Below are 18,603 nucleotides of genomic sequence, written 5' to 3'. Positions count from 1 at the left end.
AGAAATCTACAACGGCTTTGTGAAGCCTAAGCCCACCCATTTTGTCTCCGACATTTTCGTAACAAGTCTTGTTTCGGCAGTTTTCAAATGCAAGTAGATGAAGTTAAGCTCGCAATTACAGACAAGTGCGTTGCGCTCTGCGCTGCGACAGAGCCAGCTGTGGCGTGCGACTCACTGGGCAGCTTTGTGAGTTTCAGCTGGCACGGCTCCGAGTGTCCGACGGCGTTGCTGGCCAGGCAGGAGTAGGCGCCGAACGAGCTGCGGTCTGCCAGCACCAGGGTGCTCCGGGGGCCCCTGTCCTCCTGCACGGTGCGGTTGTTGCGCAGCCACGCGAACGCCACCACGGGGGGCACGGCCTGGGCCTCGCAGCGCAGCACAACGTTGCCGGCCGCGTCGTGCTCCTTCACCACGGTGCACTGGGGACGGTCTGCCCGGGGGGGATAAGAATGCGAGCACGGTTGACGCGTCGCCGTCCTCACTTACTGGGTATGCTCTCCTTCATTCGGGGTATCCCTTCGAGCAGTACGTCGATTTGGCTCCCTCATGAAGGGCCACAATGGAAACCCGAACACGGCAGAGGTAATAGGATTTCACCCTGTAATGCCCAACGTATCACATGAGATACGCAATCTTTCCGATTTTTTTTTTGCACTCGCACCTGGGCCTTTCAACCACCAAGAAATGCCCACTGTATCACCCATGATACCTTCTTAGCATTTTTCAAAAAGCTATAGCTCGATCACTGGCCGCATTGAGTCCCAAATAGCTTGAAAGATGGATTGCTCCATCGTAAGCGCGCCAGGCGGGTCTACACGTATACTTTCAATGGGTGTATGACACACTCTTTTACCGGGTCAATGATTTATGACACATCTACTTTATATGTAGGTATACATATACCTACATGTAAATGAGTGTATGCAACATGATTATTATATATATATATATATATATATATATATAGCGAATCAGAATAGGAAATGAGGGGCTCGTTGAAAATAACACAGAAATAAGGGTTGGCAGTCGAGAAAACCTCGGAAAGCAAAGGGGAGGATGTGGTAGATCATTGAAACAGATTAAGAATTTGGAAAGAAAGAAAGAAAGTGAAGAAAAAATTCCCGCCAGGTGGGATCCGAACCCACGACCTCCAGAATACCGGTCTGGTGCGATAACCACTACGCTACCGGCGGGGCGATTTTCCCATTCACTTTCTGGGGTATTTATGTTAGGTATGTTTGTTTCCTGTGCTTGGGGGTGGTAGCCAGCGCCATTCGGACTAATCGGGGTGAAGGGGACCTTCTTTTTAACCCCCGGGTCGTGACTCGAGTGTCTACGACATGTCCAGAGTGGTCGACCAGCTTTGAACCCTCTTAAGCTCCCTTTGGCAACAAGACTGCCAGAACAGAGGCCCTCGCTATGCATGTAGCGAATCAGAATAGGAAATGAGGGGCTCGTTGAAAATAACACAGAAATAAGGGTTGGCAGTCGAGAAAACCTCGGAAAGCAAAGGGGAGGATGTGGTAGATCATCGAAACAGATTAAGAATTTGTAAAGAAAGAAAGAAAGTGAAGAAAAAATGCCCGCCAGGTGGGATCCGAACCCACGACCTCCAGAATACCGGTCTGGTGCGATAACCACTACGCTACCGGCGGGGCGATTTTCCCATTCACTTTCTGGGGTATTTATGTTAGGTATGTTTGTTTCCTGTGCTTGGGGGTGGTAGCCAGCGCCATTCGGACTAATCGGGGTGAAGGGGACCTTCTTTTTAACCCCCGGGTCGTGACTCGAGTGTCTACGACATGTCCAGAGTGGTCGACCAGCTTTGAACCCTCTTAAGCTCCCTTTGGCAACAAGACTGCCAGAACAGAGGCCCTCGCTATGCATGTAGCGAATCAGAATAGGAAATGAGGGGCTCGTTGAAAATAACACAGAAATAAGGGTTGGCAGTCGAGAAAACCTCGGAAAGCAAAGGGGAGGATGTGGTAGATCATTGAAACAGATTAAGAATTTGGAAAGAAAGAAAGAAAGTGAAGAAAAAATGCCCGCCAGGTGGGATCCGAACCCACGACCTCCAGAATACCGGTCTGGTGCGATAACCACTACGCTACCGGCGGGGCGATTTTCCCATTCACTTTCTGGGGTATTTATGTTAGGTATGTTTGTTTCCTGTGCTTGGGGGTGGTAGCCAGCGCCATTCGGACTAATCGGGGTGAAGGGGACCTTCTTTTTAACCCCCGGGTCGTGACTCGAGTGTCTACGACATGTCCAGAGTGGTCGACCAGCTTTGAACCCTCTTAAGCTCCCTTTGGCAACAAGACTGCCAGAACAGAGGCCCTCGCTATGCATGTAGCGAATCAGAATAGGAAATGAGGGGCTCGTTGAAAATAACACAGAAATAAGGGTTGGCAGTCGAGAAAACCTCGGAAAGCAAAGGGGAGGATGTGGTAGATCATTGAAACAGATTAAGAATTTGGAAAGAAAGAAAGAAAGTGAAGAAAAAATGCCCGCCAGGTGGGATCCGAACCCACGACCTCCAGAATACCGGTCTGGTGCGATAACCACTACGCTACCGGCGGGGCGATTTTCCCATTCACTTTCTGGGGTATTTATGTTAGGTATGTTTGTTTCCTGTGCTTGGGGGTGGTAGCCAGCGCCATTCGGACTAATCGGGGTGAAGGGGACCTTCTTTTTAACCCCCGGGTCGTGACTCGAGTGTCTACGACATGTCCAGAGTGGTCGACCAGCTTTGAACCCTCTTAAGCTCCCTTTGGCAACAAGACTGCCAGAACAGAGGCCCTCGCTATGCATGTAGCGAATCAGAATAGGAAATGAGGGGCTCGTTGAAAATAACACAGAAATAAGGGTTGGCAGTCGAGAAAACCTCGGAAAGCAAAGGGGAGGATGTGGTAGATCATTGAAACAGATTAAGAATTTGGAAAGAAAGAAAGAAAGTGAAGAAAAAATGCCCGCCAGGTGGGATCCGAACCCACGACCTCCAGAATACCGGTCTGGTGCGATAACCACTACGCTACCGGCGGGGCGATTTTCCCATTCACTTTCTGGGGTATTTATGTTAGGTATGTTTGTTTCCTGTGCTTGGGGGTGGTAGCCAGCGCCATTCGGACTAATCGGGGTGAAGGGGACCTTCTTTTTAACCCCCGGGTCGTGACTCGAGTGTCTACGACATGTCCAGAGTGGTCGACCAGCTTTGAACCCTCTTAAGCTCCCTTTGGCAACAAGACTGCCAGAACAGAGGCCCTCGCTATGCATGTAGCGAATCAGAATAGGAAATGAGGGGCTCGTTGAAAATAACACAGAAATAAGGGTTGGCAGTCGAGAAAACCTCGGAAAGCAAAGGGGAGGATGTGGTAGATCATTGAAACAGATTAATAATTTGGAAAGAAAGAAAGAAAGTGAAGAAAAAATGCCCGCCAGGTGGGATCCGAACCCACGACCTCCAGAATACCGGTCTGGTGCGATAACCACTACGCTACCGGCGGGGCGATTTTCCCATTCACTTTCTGGGGTATTTATGTTAGGTATGTTTGTTTCCTGTGCTTGGGGGTGGTAGCCAGCGCCATTCGGACTAATCGGGGTGAAGGGGACCTTCTTTTTAACCCCCGGGTCGTGACTCGAGTGTCTACGATATGTCCAGAGTGGTCGACCAGCTTTGAACCCTCTTAAGCTCCCTTTGGCAACAAGACTGCCAGAACAGAGGCCCTCGCTATGCATGTAGCGAATCAGAATAGGAAATGAGGGGCTCGTTGAAAATAACACAGAAATAAGGGTTGGCAGTCGAGAAAACCTCGGAAAGCAAAGGGGATGATGTGGTAGATCATTGAAACAGATTAAGAATTTGGAAAGAAAGAAAGAAAGTGAAGAAAAAATGCCCGCCAGGTGGGATCCGAACCCACGACCTCCAGAATACCGGTCTGGTGCGATAACCACTACGCTACCGGCGGGGCGATTTTCCCATTCACTTTCTGGGGTATTTATGTTAGGTATGTTTGTTTCCTGTGCTTGGGGGTGGTAGCCAGCGCCATTCGGACTAATCGGGGTGAAGGGGACCTTCTTTTTAACCCCCGGGTCGTGACTCGAGTGTCTACGACATGTCCAGAGTGGTCGACCAGCTTTGAACCCTCTTAAGCTCCCTTTGGCAACAAGACTGCCAGAACAGAGGCCCTCGCTATGCATGTAGCGAATCAGAATAGGAAATGAGGGGCTCGTTGAAAATAACACAGAAATAAGGGTTGGCAGTCGAGAAAACCTCGGAAAGCAAAGGGGAGGATGTGGTAGATCATTGAAACAGATTAAGAATTTGGAAAGAAAGAAGGAAAGTGAAGAAAAAATGCCCGCCAGGTGGGATCCGAACCCACGACCTCCAGAATACCGGTCTGGTGCGATAACCACTACGCTACCGGCGGGGCGATTTTCCCATTCACTTTCTGGGGTATTTATGTTAGGTATGTTTGTTTCCTGTGCTTGGGGGTGGTAGCCAGCGCCATTCGGACTAATCGGGGTGAAGGGGACCTTCTTTTTAACCCCCGGGTCGTGACTCGAGTGTCTACGACATGTCCAGAGTGGTCGACCAGCTTTGAACCCTCTTAAGCTCCCTTTGGCAACAAGACTGCCAGAACAGAGGCCCTCGCTATGCATGTAGCGAATCAGAATAGGAAATGAGGGGCTCGTTGAAAATAACACAGAAATAAGGGTTGGCAGTCGAGAAAACCTCGGAAAGCAAAGGGGAGGATGTGGTAGATCATTGAAACAGATTAAGAATTTGGAAAGAAAGAAAGAAAGTGAAGAAAAAATGCCCGCCAGGTGGGATCCGAACCCACGACCTCCAGAATACCGGTCTGGTGCGATAACCACTACGCTACCGGCGGGGCGATTTTCCCATTCACTTTCTGGGGTATTTATGTTAGGTATGTTTGTTTCCTGTGCTTGGGGGTGGTAGCCAGCGCCATTCGGACTAATCGGGGTGAAGGGGACCTTCTTTTTAACCCCCGGGTCGTGACTCGAGTGTCTACGACATGTCCAGAGTGGTCGACCAGCTTTGAACCCTCTTAAGCTCCCTTTGGCAACAAGACTGCCAGAACAGAGGCCCTCGCTATGCATGTAGCGAATCAGAATAGGAAATGAGGGGCTCGTTGAAAATAACACAGAAATAAGGGTTGCCAGTCGAGAAAACCTCGGAAAGCAAAGGGGAGGATGTGGTAGATCATTGAAACAGATTAAGAATTTGGAAAGAAAGAAAGAAAGTGAAGAAAAAATGCCCGCCAGGTGGGATCCGAACCCACGACCTCCAGAATACCGGTCTGGTGCGATAACCACTACGCTACCGGCGGGGCGATTTTCCCATTCACTTTCTGGGGTATTTATGTTAGGTATGTTTGTTTCCTGTGCTTGGGGGTGGTAGCCAGCGCCATTCGGACTAATCGGGGTGAAGGGGACCTTCTTTTTAACCCCCGGGTCGTGACTCGAGTGTCTACGACATGTCCAGAGTGGTCGACCAGCTTTGAACCCTCTTAAGCTCCCTTTGGCAACAAGACTGCCAGAACAGAGGCCCTCGCTATGCATGTAGCGAATCAGAATAGGAAATGAGGGGCTCGTTGAAAATAACACAGAAATAAGGGTTGGCAGTCGAGAAAACCTCGGAAAGCAAAGGGGAGGATGTGGTAGATCATTGAAACAGATTAAGAATTTGGAAAGAAAGAAAGAAAGTGAAGAAAAAATGCCCGCCAGGTGGGATCCGAACCCACGACCTCCAGAATACCGGTCTGGTGCGATAACCACTACGCTACCGGCGGGGCGATTTTCCCATTCACTTTCTGGGGTATTTATGTTAGGTATGTTTGTTTCCTGTGCTTGGGGGTGGTAGCCAGCGCCATTCGGACTAATCGGGGTGAAGGGGACCTTCTTTTTAACCCCCGGGTCGTGACTCGAGTGTCTACGACATGTCCAGAGTGGTCGACCAGCTTTGAACCCTCTTAAGCTCCCTTTGGCAACAAGACTGCCAGAACAGAGGCCCTCGCTATGCATGTAGCGAATCAGAATAGGAAATGAGGGGCTCGTTGAAAATAACACAGAAATAAGGGTTGGCAGTCGAGAAAACCTCGGAAAGCAAAGGGGAGGATGTGGTAGATCATTGAAACAGATTAAGAATTTGGAAAGAAAGAAAGAAAGTGAAGAAAAAATGCCCGCCAGGTGGGATCCGAACCCACGACCTCCAGAATACCGGTCTGGTGCGATAACCACTACGCTACCGGCGGGGCGATTTTCCCATTTACTTTCTGGGGTATTTATGTTAGGTATGTTTGTTTCCTGTGCTTGGGGGTGGTAGCCAGCGCCATTCGGACTAATCGGGGTGAAGGGGACCTTCTTTTTAACCCCCGGGTCGTGACTCGAGTGTCTACGACATGTCCAGAGTGGTCGACCAGCTTTGAACCCTCTTAAGCTCCCTTTGGCAACAAGACTGCCAGAACAGAGGCCCTCGCTATGCATGTAGCGAATCAGAATAGGAAATGAGGGGCTCGTTGAAAATAACACAGAAATAAGGGTTGCCAGTCGAGAAAACCTCGGAAAGCAAAGGGGAGGATGTGGTAGATCATTGAAACAGATTAAGAATTTGGAAAGAAAGAAAGAAAGTGAAGAAAAAATGCCCGCCAGGTGGGATCCGAACCCACGACCTCCAGAATACCGGTCTGGTGCGATAACCACTACGCTACCGGCGGGGCGATTTTCCCATTCACTTTCTGGGGTATTTATGTTAGGTATGTTTGTTTCCTGTGCTTGGGGGTGGTAGCCAGCGCCATTCGGACTAATCGGGGTGAAGGGGACCTTCTTTTTAACCCCCGGGTCGTGACTCGAGTGTCTACGACATGTCCAGAGTGGTCGACCAGCTTTGAACCCTCTTAAGCTCCCTTTGGCAACAAGACTGCCAGAACAGAGGCCCTCGCTATGCATGTAGCGAATCAGAATAGGAAATGAGGGGCTCGTTGAAAATAACACAGAAATAAGGGTTGGCAGTCGAGAAAACCTCGGAAAGCAAAGGGGAGGATGTGGTAGATCATTGAAACAGATTAAGAATTTGGAAAGAAAGAAAGAAAGTGAAGAAAAAATGCCCGCCAGGTGGGATCCGAACCCACGACCTCCAGAATACCGGTCTGGTGCGATAACCACTACGCTACCGGCGGGGCGATTTTCCCATTCACTTTCTGGGGTATTTATGTTAGGTATGTTTGTTTCCTGTGCTTGGGGGTGGTAGCCAGCGCCATTCGGACTAATCGGGGTGAAGGGGACCTTCTTTTTAACCCCCGGGTCGTGACTCGAGTGTCTACGACATGTCCAGAGTGGTCGACCAGCTTTGAACCCTCTTAAGCTCCCTTTGGCAACAAGACTGCCAGAACAGAGGCCCTCGCTATGCATGTAGCGAATCAGAATAGGAAATGAGGGGCTCGTTGAAAATAACACAGAAATAAGGGTTGGCAGTCGAGAAAACCTCGGAAAGCAAAGGGGAGGATGTGGTAGATCATTGAAACAGATTAAGAATTTGGAAAGAAAGAAAGAAAGTGAAGAAAAAATGCCCGCCAGGTGGGATCCGAACCCACGACCTCCAGAATACCGGTCTGGTGCGATAACCACTACGCTACCGGCGGGGCGATTTTCCCATTCACTTTCTGGGGTATTTATGTTAGGTATGTTTGTTTCCTGTGCTTGGGGGTGGTAGCCAGCGCCATTCGGACTAATCGGGGTGAAGGGGACCTTCTTTTCAACCCCCGGGTCGTGACTCGAGTGTCTACGACATGTCCAGAGTGGTCGACCAGCTTTGAACCCTCTTAAGCTCCCTTTGGCAACAAGACTGCCAGAACAGAGGCCCTCGCTATGCATGTAGCGAATCAGAATAGGAAATGAGGGGCTCGTTGAAAATAACACAGAAAATATATATATATATATATATATATATATATATGTATATATATATATATTGTGAGAATCAATCTGTCCGTTGCGCTATTGCCCACTTCAAGGAGACATGGATAAGGGCCCTTGTACTGTCGTGGCCAATTCATCGTATACTTCGTCTGCTTCCCAGGACAATTATCATCATCATGCCGTACCTCATCTATTCTTCATACCCATCCTCATCATCATTCCTGGGGCTGGAGTTCTGGGTTTCTGGGTTGCCGCTCAGAATAAACGCGCTGTTCCACTGCCTCTGCGACGTGTCTTCTGGGTGACGGCTGCCCTTGACGTCTCCCTCAATATATATATATATATACATATATATATATATATATATATATATATATATATATATATATATATATATATATATATATATATATATATATATATATATATATATATATATATATATTATATATATATATATATTTCTTTATTGCGTTTATGATACATTATGTCATTTTAAAATTCTTCGCGGTTTTTTATGTTTAGGGTCCCAAACTACAATGTATTGAAGCAGTAAAATTTTTATCTATTGTTCTCATTCTTTGGTCACTACAGGGTATATAACAAGTACAGATATAACAAGTCAGTCGTCCGGACTTTCTGGAATCCAGACGAGTACAGACAAGTACAGGCACACACATACACGCGCGCACGTGTGTGCGTGCGTGTAAAATGAGAATGTAAGAGTGTCCTCAGGTGACTTATTCTACGACTGCGTCAGTGACCAATAATTGCGGATGATTATAAACAGCCGTGTAGTCATCAACCTTCCGGCGACAACGCTTCAAATGTAGGTGCGTACGTAGAACCTGGGGTGCACATACATACGCCCTTAAAGACACGCATGTATACGCACGCGCTCGCCGGTGCGAACGCATGCGCAAGAGCCTAAAACGTATTGAGCGGCTCAAAAGATTGTCAAAAGCCCCGGGTTAAAACGCTTCTGCACTGTCACCCTGAGTTGCTTGCTGAAACTTGGCAAACAAATAGAACACACAATGGAAGCCCTTTGCCGGGTAAATCCGTGATGCACCTGTAACGAGGGCGAACGCTGGAGCTCATTACGAAACCATTAGCGGAGGATCCAGGCGACGGGGCCCGGTGAACCAAGCCTCTGAGATAAGGCGGCACCAAAGGCGTTGAGAGAAAATCGATGAACTTGACGCGTTTGGCTTTGGCAACCTCCACAACGCTTCGCACGCCCTTGCAGGAACGGTAAGTACTGCAAAGAGCACCTACCATAACCGCGATGGGCCGCTTAAAAAGAGAAATGCTTGCCAAAAAAAAAAAAAATGGAGTCGCACGTGCGTGAAGCTCCCGCTGCCCCTCATCAGACCGTAAAATAAATTCATGCCGGGGCATAGTTTGGCGGGAATTTTTAAATAAGTTTTTGGGCTTCTTAAGTCTCCTCGGAGCGCAAATAACATAGATGGTTTAGAGTCTGGACCTTATTTTCAGCCGGTCAGAAAATACGCGTACGTAATTTAACATAGTTTTATTTATTTACATGTATTCCGGGTTTATTCTATATCAAAACATCGCTTTTATGCGAACGCAAAGTTTTGACTGCAACGTCTACAAATTTATTGTCCGTTCTTTATTTTGTAGTGTAAAGTTTCCACGTATTGTGTGGCTATTTATCATTCCTCAGATATATCCCAACCGCGTCAAGGGTCTCGACCTAGTTTTTTTATTATCACACAACTGGACCATACGTTAGAATGGAGATATTGCGGGCCACAATATCCCTGCTTCTTTACAATGTAGGTCGGAAACCGAGAAATTCTGTCGCTGTGTAAGCCGTTTCTTCTAATTTTCTTGTTTGTTCATTTTATCTCCCGCCAAACCGATAGACCGCAAGAAAAAAGCAGCAGGGCTGCCATGAAAGCCGATAGTAAATTCCTTTCTTCGCTCTTTGTATTCCGAACGTCTGCGGTGACAACGCCTCCGAGCGCCGAATTCTAATCTGCTCCGGGCGGAAACCTGGGAGCCAATATCTCCGCGGATCGTAACATGGGGGTCGAAAGAATAAAACTCCCTTCCCGAAAAAAAGGGCCGAAAAACAGGGATATGAGCAACAGCTAAACCCGGTTCATACCAAGGAGAACCATGGCCCCACGCATGCATCAACGATCACCGGGTCTGCTTTTTATACTACGGGCGCAAGAAAAAGAATTATAAATGGCGTAGACGGCACGATGCACAAACTCGCCCTGCAGAAATTGGAGCCGAGGAAAGCGAAAGCCATTTTGCGAAGCCAACTCCTTTCTCCAGCCGCCAGCTGGAATTCCACTTCAGACGATAGGAGGCTGGCGGGAGTGGAGGCGAAAGGCCGACATAAATGAGAAAAATGGGGAAAAATAGATAAATTGGAGAAGACGCCAACATGTTGACGTACCCTAAGCTTTCGGAAGACAGGTTGCGCGCACAAACTTGCGGCTTTTGGCCCCCAGCCTCCTGGGGACGCTGAAGAGATGTGAATTTCTCCCGTATAGCGTACAGCAATGTGAAAATCTCGTCTGCATCATTTCGTACTTCCCTTTGTTTTGTATGTTGCCGCTGGTTTTATTAAACTGGCGAGTTTCAGAATCACCATTTTCAATTTTTCGCTTGAAACAGTACTATAAAACCATCCACAGCGGCGCAGTAATATTTTTATGTTTATTGCAGTTGACTACGGAAAGGCGGGCTGGAAGACGAAAACTGCTGCTATTTTTCCCTAATGCAGCCAGAAATTCAATTTATTTTTCTCTCGATGTAAAGAATGAGGCAAGTTCAGTTCATTTGCAAGTTTGCAGGCACTGCACCGAAAGGTATTAAAACATTTCATCGAGAACGCCCTCCAATAGCAAGCGACTTCCTTGCAAGTCTTTCGTGCACGCAGACAAAGCCACCGGTGCTGACGCACTTGCCTTGCAGCAGGCGAATGCCCAAACCCGTGCGCGCAGACGACCTCCCCCCTAGCCACAAAAACAGAACAAACCGAAACAAAACGCATGGCCCGATGGGAGAAACGAAACACACAAGTGCCGCCCACCTTCAAAGAGTCTCCAAGGAAGCGCGAAAAACTCATAACCCGGTACGTGCGCCGACCGCTCAGCCCGGGCCGGGCGCACAAAGCTACGGAGGCCAACCTGTTTCGAAAGCAGGCCTGGGGCTGCGATCTCGGCGCTGACTGCGTTATTGCTCGGCTGACCACAAATGCCGAGGCCCATTTCAAGCCGACATTTGGGCGCCGGGGAATCCCGTCGACCTCTTCACTCCCCCTTGTCCTCCACGCTCCAACCACACAGCTTCCGACTCTTTTCATTTTATCCGCGCCTTGTTCTTTGTTTGCCTTTCGGCGGGTTTTTCCTATTCTCTCGCATTCAGACTCAGCGGGCTTGTGAAGAGGCGCGCGGCACTCATCGCAACCAAAAACCAGCCGCGTTTTATTTCTCTTCGCATACGTGAAAGTGGCGTTGGACAGCGCTGGCACTGCGTCGATTTTCTGCCGAGTAGAAAAGGCCACAAGGGAAAACTGTGAACGTCCCCTTTGTCGTCCTTTTTTTTTCTACACCTACCTAAATATCTCTCGCTCTCTCTCTATCTCTCTCTCTTGCCATCTTAGTGTATCTGTATCTATCTTTCTCTCCCGTTCTATGCCTCCCACTATCTCTGTATCTCAAATTTGAGCGCGCTTTTTGAGCAAAATTCTTCTTTGCCTCTTTTATTTTATCTGAGGCCAGCCTTTCGGATTCGAAGCAGCTCCTTCCAAGGGTCAGTTTCAGTTGGATTCAACTGCTTCTTTTCCTGTCTTATCTGTTTCCATTCGCTTCAGCGATTTATAGCCATTTTCTTTCGCTTGTTCTTGCCGCAAATGGAGGCCACCTTCAACAAAGCTACAAAAACCAGCCAGAAACGGCTTTCTCGACGTTTAAGTTCAGAGAAACCCGTACAAGAGAGATTTAGAGAATTAAGGTGCGCAAATAAAATTAAGATCTTGCCGATAGGAACTGCATTTTACTGGAAAAAAAAGACAACGGTACAGCGAATTGTTGCAGAGCCCGCATCCCGTCACGCTATCGACCAAATTCAACACGTCCTGGGTGGCTAAGTATTCAAAGTGCTTTTTACAAGCAGCATCAATCGCTTCAGTACATGGACTTACGTGGCCAGAGAGAATAAAACCGAGAAGTACGTCGTGGAGGGCAATTCAGCCTGGCCTTTCACTAGACATGAGAGCACGAACAGTAAAAAGCATGTGGGACTTCTAAACTGGGTGGTGATTGCAGGAAGCATTGGTGGCCCGCGGTGCTGCAGTGCGCTGGAAATAAAGGAGGAAAAAGGCAAGAGGCGGGAAAAGAAACGGTTGTCGAGCCGATAAGCTTGAGATGGACAGCCAAAAAGCACAGCACGCCTTGGAAAAATTCCGAGTGATAAAGAAGGCGATTAAGCTTTAGTTGAGCTTGAAAGCAGGGCAGCGGTGATGGAGCCTTACAATGAAAAGATCGCGCGATGTAGAGAACGATTGTAAAAGGAGAAAAGAAACTGAGGATTCGTAACGCTCCTCCGTTTCCGAAAGTCCTCTGTTCGGCCTTTCTTTCGGACAAAAGAAGAAAGTCGCCATGAAAAGAAATACGTCAAAGCAAAGGTCGTTAAAGTGTGGGTGCGGGCGCGTTTGGACCCGTTCGGTGCGCGCGTTCGCGCGTGCGTGAGTGTGTGCCGGTGTGCGTGTGTTTGAGCGTGTGCGCGGTCCTGTGTGTGTTTTATTAATACATTCACGAGCCCTTAGAATTCTTCGTTAGAACCGCATTTTAAACGCAGTGCACACTTGCAAAACCTGGTGATCTTCATGCCGGAACAAGCTTTGAAACCACTGAACACAAGGACACCGCTTTGCTAAAGAACCGATAAAAAGCAAAAGTACAAAAATCCCAAATTCTAACAAACGCCGCTATCCTACACGTCCGTAAGCTCAGGTGCAGAGAGGCAGGTCACGCAAGTCAGATGAGAAGCCAGTATGGCGGCTCCTTTGAGTGATGCGCTAACTGGTACCTTTACTGTAATTTAAGAATGCAGTTACTCTTCTGTGCGTGGGTGTTATAGCTTTATGTCTAATCTAGCCATGAGCTACTCGTCGTACCGTTTCTGCGCGTGCTGCTGAATACGTAGTTTAGTGCAGGAGCACTTCCTGATAGGCTCCCGTAGAAACGTATGCAATGTAACATTACCGGCGGAGCGTGCAGAGAAAGACGGTAAATCATGTACAGGGGCCACTCACGCCTCACGGTGACCACGGTGGCGGCCATGGCTCGTCCGTGCCGGTTGCTGACCACGCAAGTGTAGTTGCCGGCCATTTCGCGCGAGGCCGTGGCGTTGAAGAGCAGCGTGGGACCCCGCGAGACGGTGAGCGCGCCCAGCCGCCACTGGAACTCGGCGGTTGGGTGTGCCGAAGCCGAGCAGCTCACCTCGCGGGGAGGCACCTCGCCCTCGGACAGGTCCAGCTGCACCACGGACACCTGCAGCTTCTCCGGTGGGTCTGAAATCAATCAATCAATCAATCAATCAATCAATCAATCAATCAATCAATCAATCAATCAATCAATCAATCAATCAATCAATCAATCAATCAATCAATCAATCAATCAATCAATCAATCAATCAATCAATCAATCAAGCATATTAATTTATGAATAAAGTAATTCTCGAACAAGGTGTTTATATAGGCAAATCGTTTCCGAACTGCTGAATCTGGTAGCGTAGTTCATACATGTCAACATTGTCCAGCAAAAAAAAAAAAAAAGGATTTCGCGCATTTGAGGCAAAACTTAAAATACATAACTGATGTTGGAAGTGTTCTTTCAATTAAAAATAGATGGGTGCTTCACTTGCGATAGCAAATAAAAATGATTTAGACACAATGTCGCAGAAACGTGTTAAAAACGCAATTTAAAAGCTCGTTAAAAACCGTGCTTTAACCAAAAAAGACAAAGAGGGCTCGCACCACAAGCACTAGAGTAACAAGAGGTCTTAACAGATGGCGCGAGAGCAGTGCGATACGGGAAAATTGAATTTAATTGGGCAAACCTGCATTGCGTTCACTACGGGAGAAGCGAAAGAGGAGGGAAAGGCCGTGGGAGGTGAGATGGGCAGTGAGGAGAGGCAGTTACATGGGAGGGGGGGGGGGGGGGGGGGGGGCAAAAGACAATCGCCTTCCTATACGGCATTCGCAGCAAAGCGCACAGATACGCGGCCAATACTTTATTATTGTTCATTGCGTTCATTTGTGTGCATTCGTCAAAGCGGGGTTACTTCTCATTACTTAAAACCTTGTGTATAGTCAAACACGAACGCATTTTTTGTTGAATATTGTTCCTCCTACCGTTCACGTATTGACCTTGCTGTGCAAATATTCTTTTTATGTGCACGAAGAACCGAGTTCGTTGTTTCTGGTTTTAGCGGCACGTGTTATAACATGAGCGTCTTTTGCGGGCAATGGAGAGGGAATAGTAACTTCTGAGTGTTCTTTTTGCTTTCGAGTAACCGATAGGGCAAGCGTTTGTTTGTTTTTTGTTTTTTTCAGCCTTGAACTTATTGTGTTAGCCGGGAAAAAAATGCCGACAAACTATCCGTTTTTTGACATCGGCAGTAGTGCCTTCGTTGTGCTTTTGTTATAAAAGGAGACGTAGAACTGTATGCGTCAACTTCGCTGTATAGTTACGAATTCCCTGTCAAGTGCGCGGAGCAGACGGGGGTGGTAAAGCCGCGCGCGCAAAATTCTCCTACCGAACGATGCTAACAACCAGACGTTCAATAAAAGACTGATTTGTTTACGGATGATGATGATGATGATGATGATAATGATGATAATGATGATTTGTTTGTGTGGCACACGGTCAAAGAGGGCAAAGAACACCAAAAACAAGATTTATTAACACGTGTACAAGGAACATAAATTGAGGGAACGCACGTGCACAGGGAAGTCAGGATGTTTCCGAAGGGCTTTTAGTGGAGGCGGCGCCCCTATGCGGACACACACAAAGAAACTCGCATGTGACGCGTTTATTCCTCTGTGTCTGTAGGGTTATACATGAAGTAAGTGGTACATGCCCATCTGCAGGCTGAGAACGACGCAGACATCGCTGAAGATCAGAGAAAATGCCGTCCAAACGGCGTTTCTCTTCTTTGTCGCGAAGCCCCTTCATTCCGCTTGTGTTAGCTGCCCTCTAGTTAAGGGTGCAAAATGGCGGAAAAACGCCAACTGGTCGCCAAATGTTTAAAAAATTCTCAGCAGTCTTCGAGGATGTTCGCAGGCGCTTCGACGCGAGCTGTGGGCCGAGGAGTGTCTGCCTTGTTCTGAATGTGTTAGATTTCAGCTGGTCGTAGGGCTTTGAAAGGAGGTGGCAGATTTTAGGGACGTTGTGTGCGATGCCGAGGGGAGAGTACACCCGCCCAATTTTTCGCTGATCGACCGAACCGTGATAGAGTGATACGGCGAACTCGGCGAGAGTAGCCGCATACGCACTAAGCAAAGGCCGCTGCTGCCGTCGTCTGCTAGGCTGTTCCAAGAGCAGAAGGCCGCCCCCGATGTTTGTTATTCGCTTATCACATTCGCTGATATAACTCGGCCGGCTTATTTAGGGCGGGATCCGAACCTTCTTTTGCCTAGATGCGCGAGGAGCGCACTCTGTGTGAGATGGTTCGGGAAGGTCTCTCCGGGGCATCCCAAGGTACGCCACGATAGTGCTAGTTCTATCGTCCAATCACTTCTGTTTTTCACCGAAGAAACCCTCTTGCACACTGCCGCCTCGCCCCTGAGTTGTAAAACCGGCATAACGTAGCCACAGGCTTCACCTATCACGTAAAGGCCCTTAGTGCGCCATGTGGTATCTGCCTCTGAGCAAACAGACTTGTGCTCTGAAGGTTGAGTGCAGTGGCCCGCGCAGTGACGAGCGCGCACACTTGCCCGCCGCGCCCCTTCACGGTTTCTATCTTCCCGCGCGAAACCATTCTTTTCCCCTGTTGTACGCCCGCACGGCTTATAGTTAGGGGGAAAACGTACGCGTATAACCGGCAGGTAGGCGTTTCAATAAACGTCCCGTCTCAAACTTTTGGTATCTTCATTTGTCCCTCTTACTCTACTCGTCCCTTTGAGGAGCGTAGAGTTGGCGCGCGACCACCGCTTAGTTTAAGTTCGTAAGGCGCTGGAGGCCCTAACGGCATCTGAGTGCTCTACCCAGTTGTGGAAATAGCGGGCGGGCGTACGCCGTGTTGTGGGGTGTACATGCGTGTTGTGACTTTGTGTGCTTGTCTGGCGCGATGCGTGTGATATATATCTCTCCTTGAAGGCTTGAAATCGCTTGAGTCTGCCGTGTCTGCGGTAAATTCGTGCGAATATGTTTACGAGATGTGCGTTGTGCGTGACGTGCTGTATATGTTGTCGTGTACAGTACGTGTGGTATAGCTTATTGCTCAGTGAGCGACCTTTCTCCTCAAAGTTGTGATGTCTTGATTGGTCGGTCAATATGCGCTTATAATGTGTGTTACATGACCCAGCCGCAAAGACTCGTCGGTTTCAGCCGTGCTGCCAGATAACAGCTCCCGTGAACATATATCATGACTGCCTTTATTTTACTGCGCACAATGACTAATAGGGCTATTTGCTGGTGAAAAGGAAATGGAAAGAAACGCAACGCTTGGGGCAACTTTATTCACGCGTTGGACAGGTTCTCAATAATTATTCACCCTTACCCAAAAGAAAAAAAGACAAATTACCTTCTCTTTTTTCGTTGCAGCTCTTGGAAATCGAGCTCGAAAAAGGCAAAGGGCGACAACTGGGTAAACGCCGTGAAGGATGCTACATGCTCCAGGTTAAAAAAATTTGCGCTACCGAACGCATGTGGACCAACTCGACGCGCTTGTTTCGAAAGCTCTCATTGAAATAAAGTACGCCGCCAAACAACACACGGAGAAAACAAAACAAAAATGCGCGAAGCTCCGGAACAACAAATTTCACTGTGTAGAGGGGGTCGAGTCTTCCTTTTTTTCTCTCTCTTCCGAGCGCTGGCTGGCATAGTTTTTCACTTTCCAAACTTTCCATTCGATCTCGAAGCGCCATGCATCGAGGGCGGCGTTGGGGCGCCTGTTCCCTGTCGCCCTCTGACAGCTTCGGCGCGCCTCTTCCGATCGAAAAGCGGAAACTCGATTTTCACTTTTATAACCCCTGCAGGAACCTCCGACAGTTGTCTTTTGAGATGCTGTCACCTATTTTCTCGCCCCGCTCCCCTTCTTTCCTTACAGCCTGAGCCCTCCCCTTTATTACCGCTATTCATGTCAGTCGCTTTACGTATTCTTACACCGCTCCTTTCATCCTTCTGTTTGAACGCCCCGCGCTTCCCCTTTCGTGTCAAGACGGAGAGGGGCGGCCTGCGTGGCGTATACGCATTGCCTGCAGCGGTATGGTCGCGACATTTCCGCAAATGGCTCGCGATCATGGCAGGCAGGAATTGGCGTTGCCGCACGACCCGCGGGGAAAGCAAAGATAAAAACGAGAGAAAAAAAAATAAGCGAGGCGGTCATGAACCTTGAGTTGGGTTCGCTTATTCTATCCTTCTCACTCTCTCTCTCTCTCTCTGTCTCTCTGTTTTGTTTTCGGTTTCCGTTCCTGACTTCTCCCGTGGCGTAAATGACGGTCCCCAGTTCCTACACACAGAACTCGCAAAGCGAATAAAACCGCTCCGAGTGGGAACTCTGACGGCGGCCTCATAAAACCGCGCTGTCGCCATGGCAGGCGCAGCGAGGAAGCGCGCGAAAAACAACAGCAGCAGCAGCAGCAGCGCCGGCAGCAGCAGTTCAAGACTAGGTGCGGGTCCCTGGCGAACCTTTTTATCGCGGTCCCCTCTACACCCCCGGTGCAGGGGCCCTTCCGCCTCCCATTCGTTATGTCGCGTGCCGTGGCAAATTAGGAGGACGGCACCGTGTTTGACTCAACGTCCACAGAAACATCGCCGTGTCTTCCTTGCCGTGCGGCGGAAAGCCTCGTTTGTGCCGTTCTGGGCGATTTCAGCCGCGAAGTTATATTTTATAGCGAAAGTTGCCGGCTTTAAGGAGCTGCGTTCTTTAGCTACCTCCGTCGTGACACCCTTTCTGGCGTATCTGACTTGGTAAGAAAACATTGTCAGAGACACTTACGGCAGCTTGCGTGCCAGAACGCGAACGCACTAGAGTCCCTACACTGGAATGTTTTGTTTTTGAGCAACGTTGTTCTTACAGGCACTAAAGTTGATGCTGCCGGTTTCGGACAACAGCGTATGAGCAGACGTTCTGCCAATAAGCCCCATCACAGTTTCTCTTAATCTGGTTTTAAATTAGAGATATCAGCACCTCTGATTTTATTTTCTTTTTATTTTATTTTTTTGTAAAGGGAGATTGCCGGTCACCAGCCCGTTCATACACCCCACCGCTCTCTGTGCCGTTTTGTTTTCTGGTACGCTGCTCATATACTCCTATAACTGCGTGCAACAACCAACGCTGCTGTTGGGTGTCATAAAATTTTGCTTATCATAACTCGTTAGTCAGCCTAAATCCGTCTTCCAATTAAGCTTCGTATTTGCCTTGCAACTGTCGGAACAACTCGGATATGGAAGC

General features: G+C 48.5%; 1 protein-coding gene across 2 annotated transcripts in view; it reads right to left on the bottom strand.

Annotated features, from left to right (window-relative positions):
- Positions 1 to 18,603, bottom strand: part of LOC144178483 (B-cell receptor CD22-like) — a 286,568-nt gene that overhangs the window by 17,532 nt on the left and 250,433 nt on the right. For both annotated transcript variants that reach the window (XM_077706383.1, XM_077706384.1), the window contains exons 9-10: positions 13,238 to 13,495; positions 176 to 427 (exon numbers count right to left, since the gene is read on the bottom strand). In XM_077706383.1, the coding sequence (XP_077562509.1) occupies positions 176 to 427; positions 13,238 to 13,495 (510 nt within the window). The remainder of the gene's footprint in view (positions 1 to 175; positions 428 to 13,237; positions 13,496 to 18,603) is intronic.

This window comes from Haemaphysalis longicornis, unplaced genomic scaffold (genome assembly GCF_048455015.1).
Source record: "Haemaphysalis longicornis isolate Haplotype H1 unplaced genomic scaffold, Haemaphysalis longicornis Haplotype H1 scaffold_4, whole genome shotgun sequence".
Classification (NCBI taxonomy): Eukaryota; Metazoa; Arthropoda; class Arachnida; order Ixodida; family Ixodidae; genus Haemaphysalis; species Haemaphysalis longicornis.
Note: the sequence above shows the minus strand (reverse complement) of the source record. Positions and strands in the feature narration are given on the sequence as shown.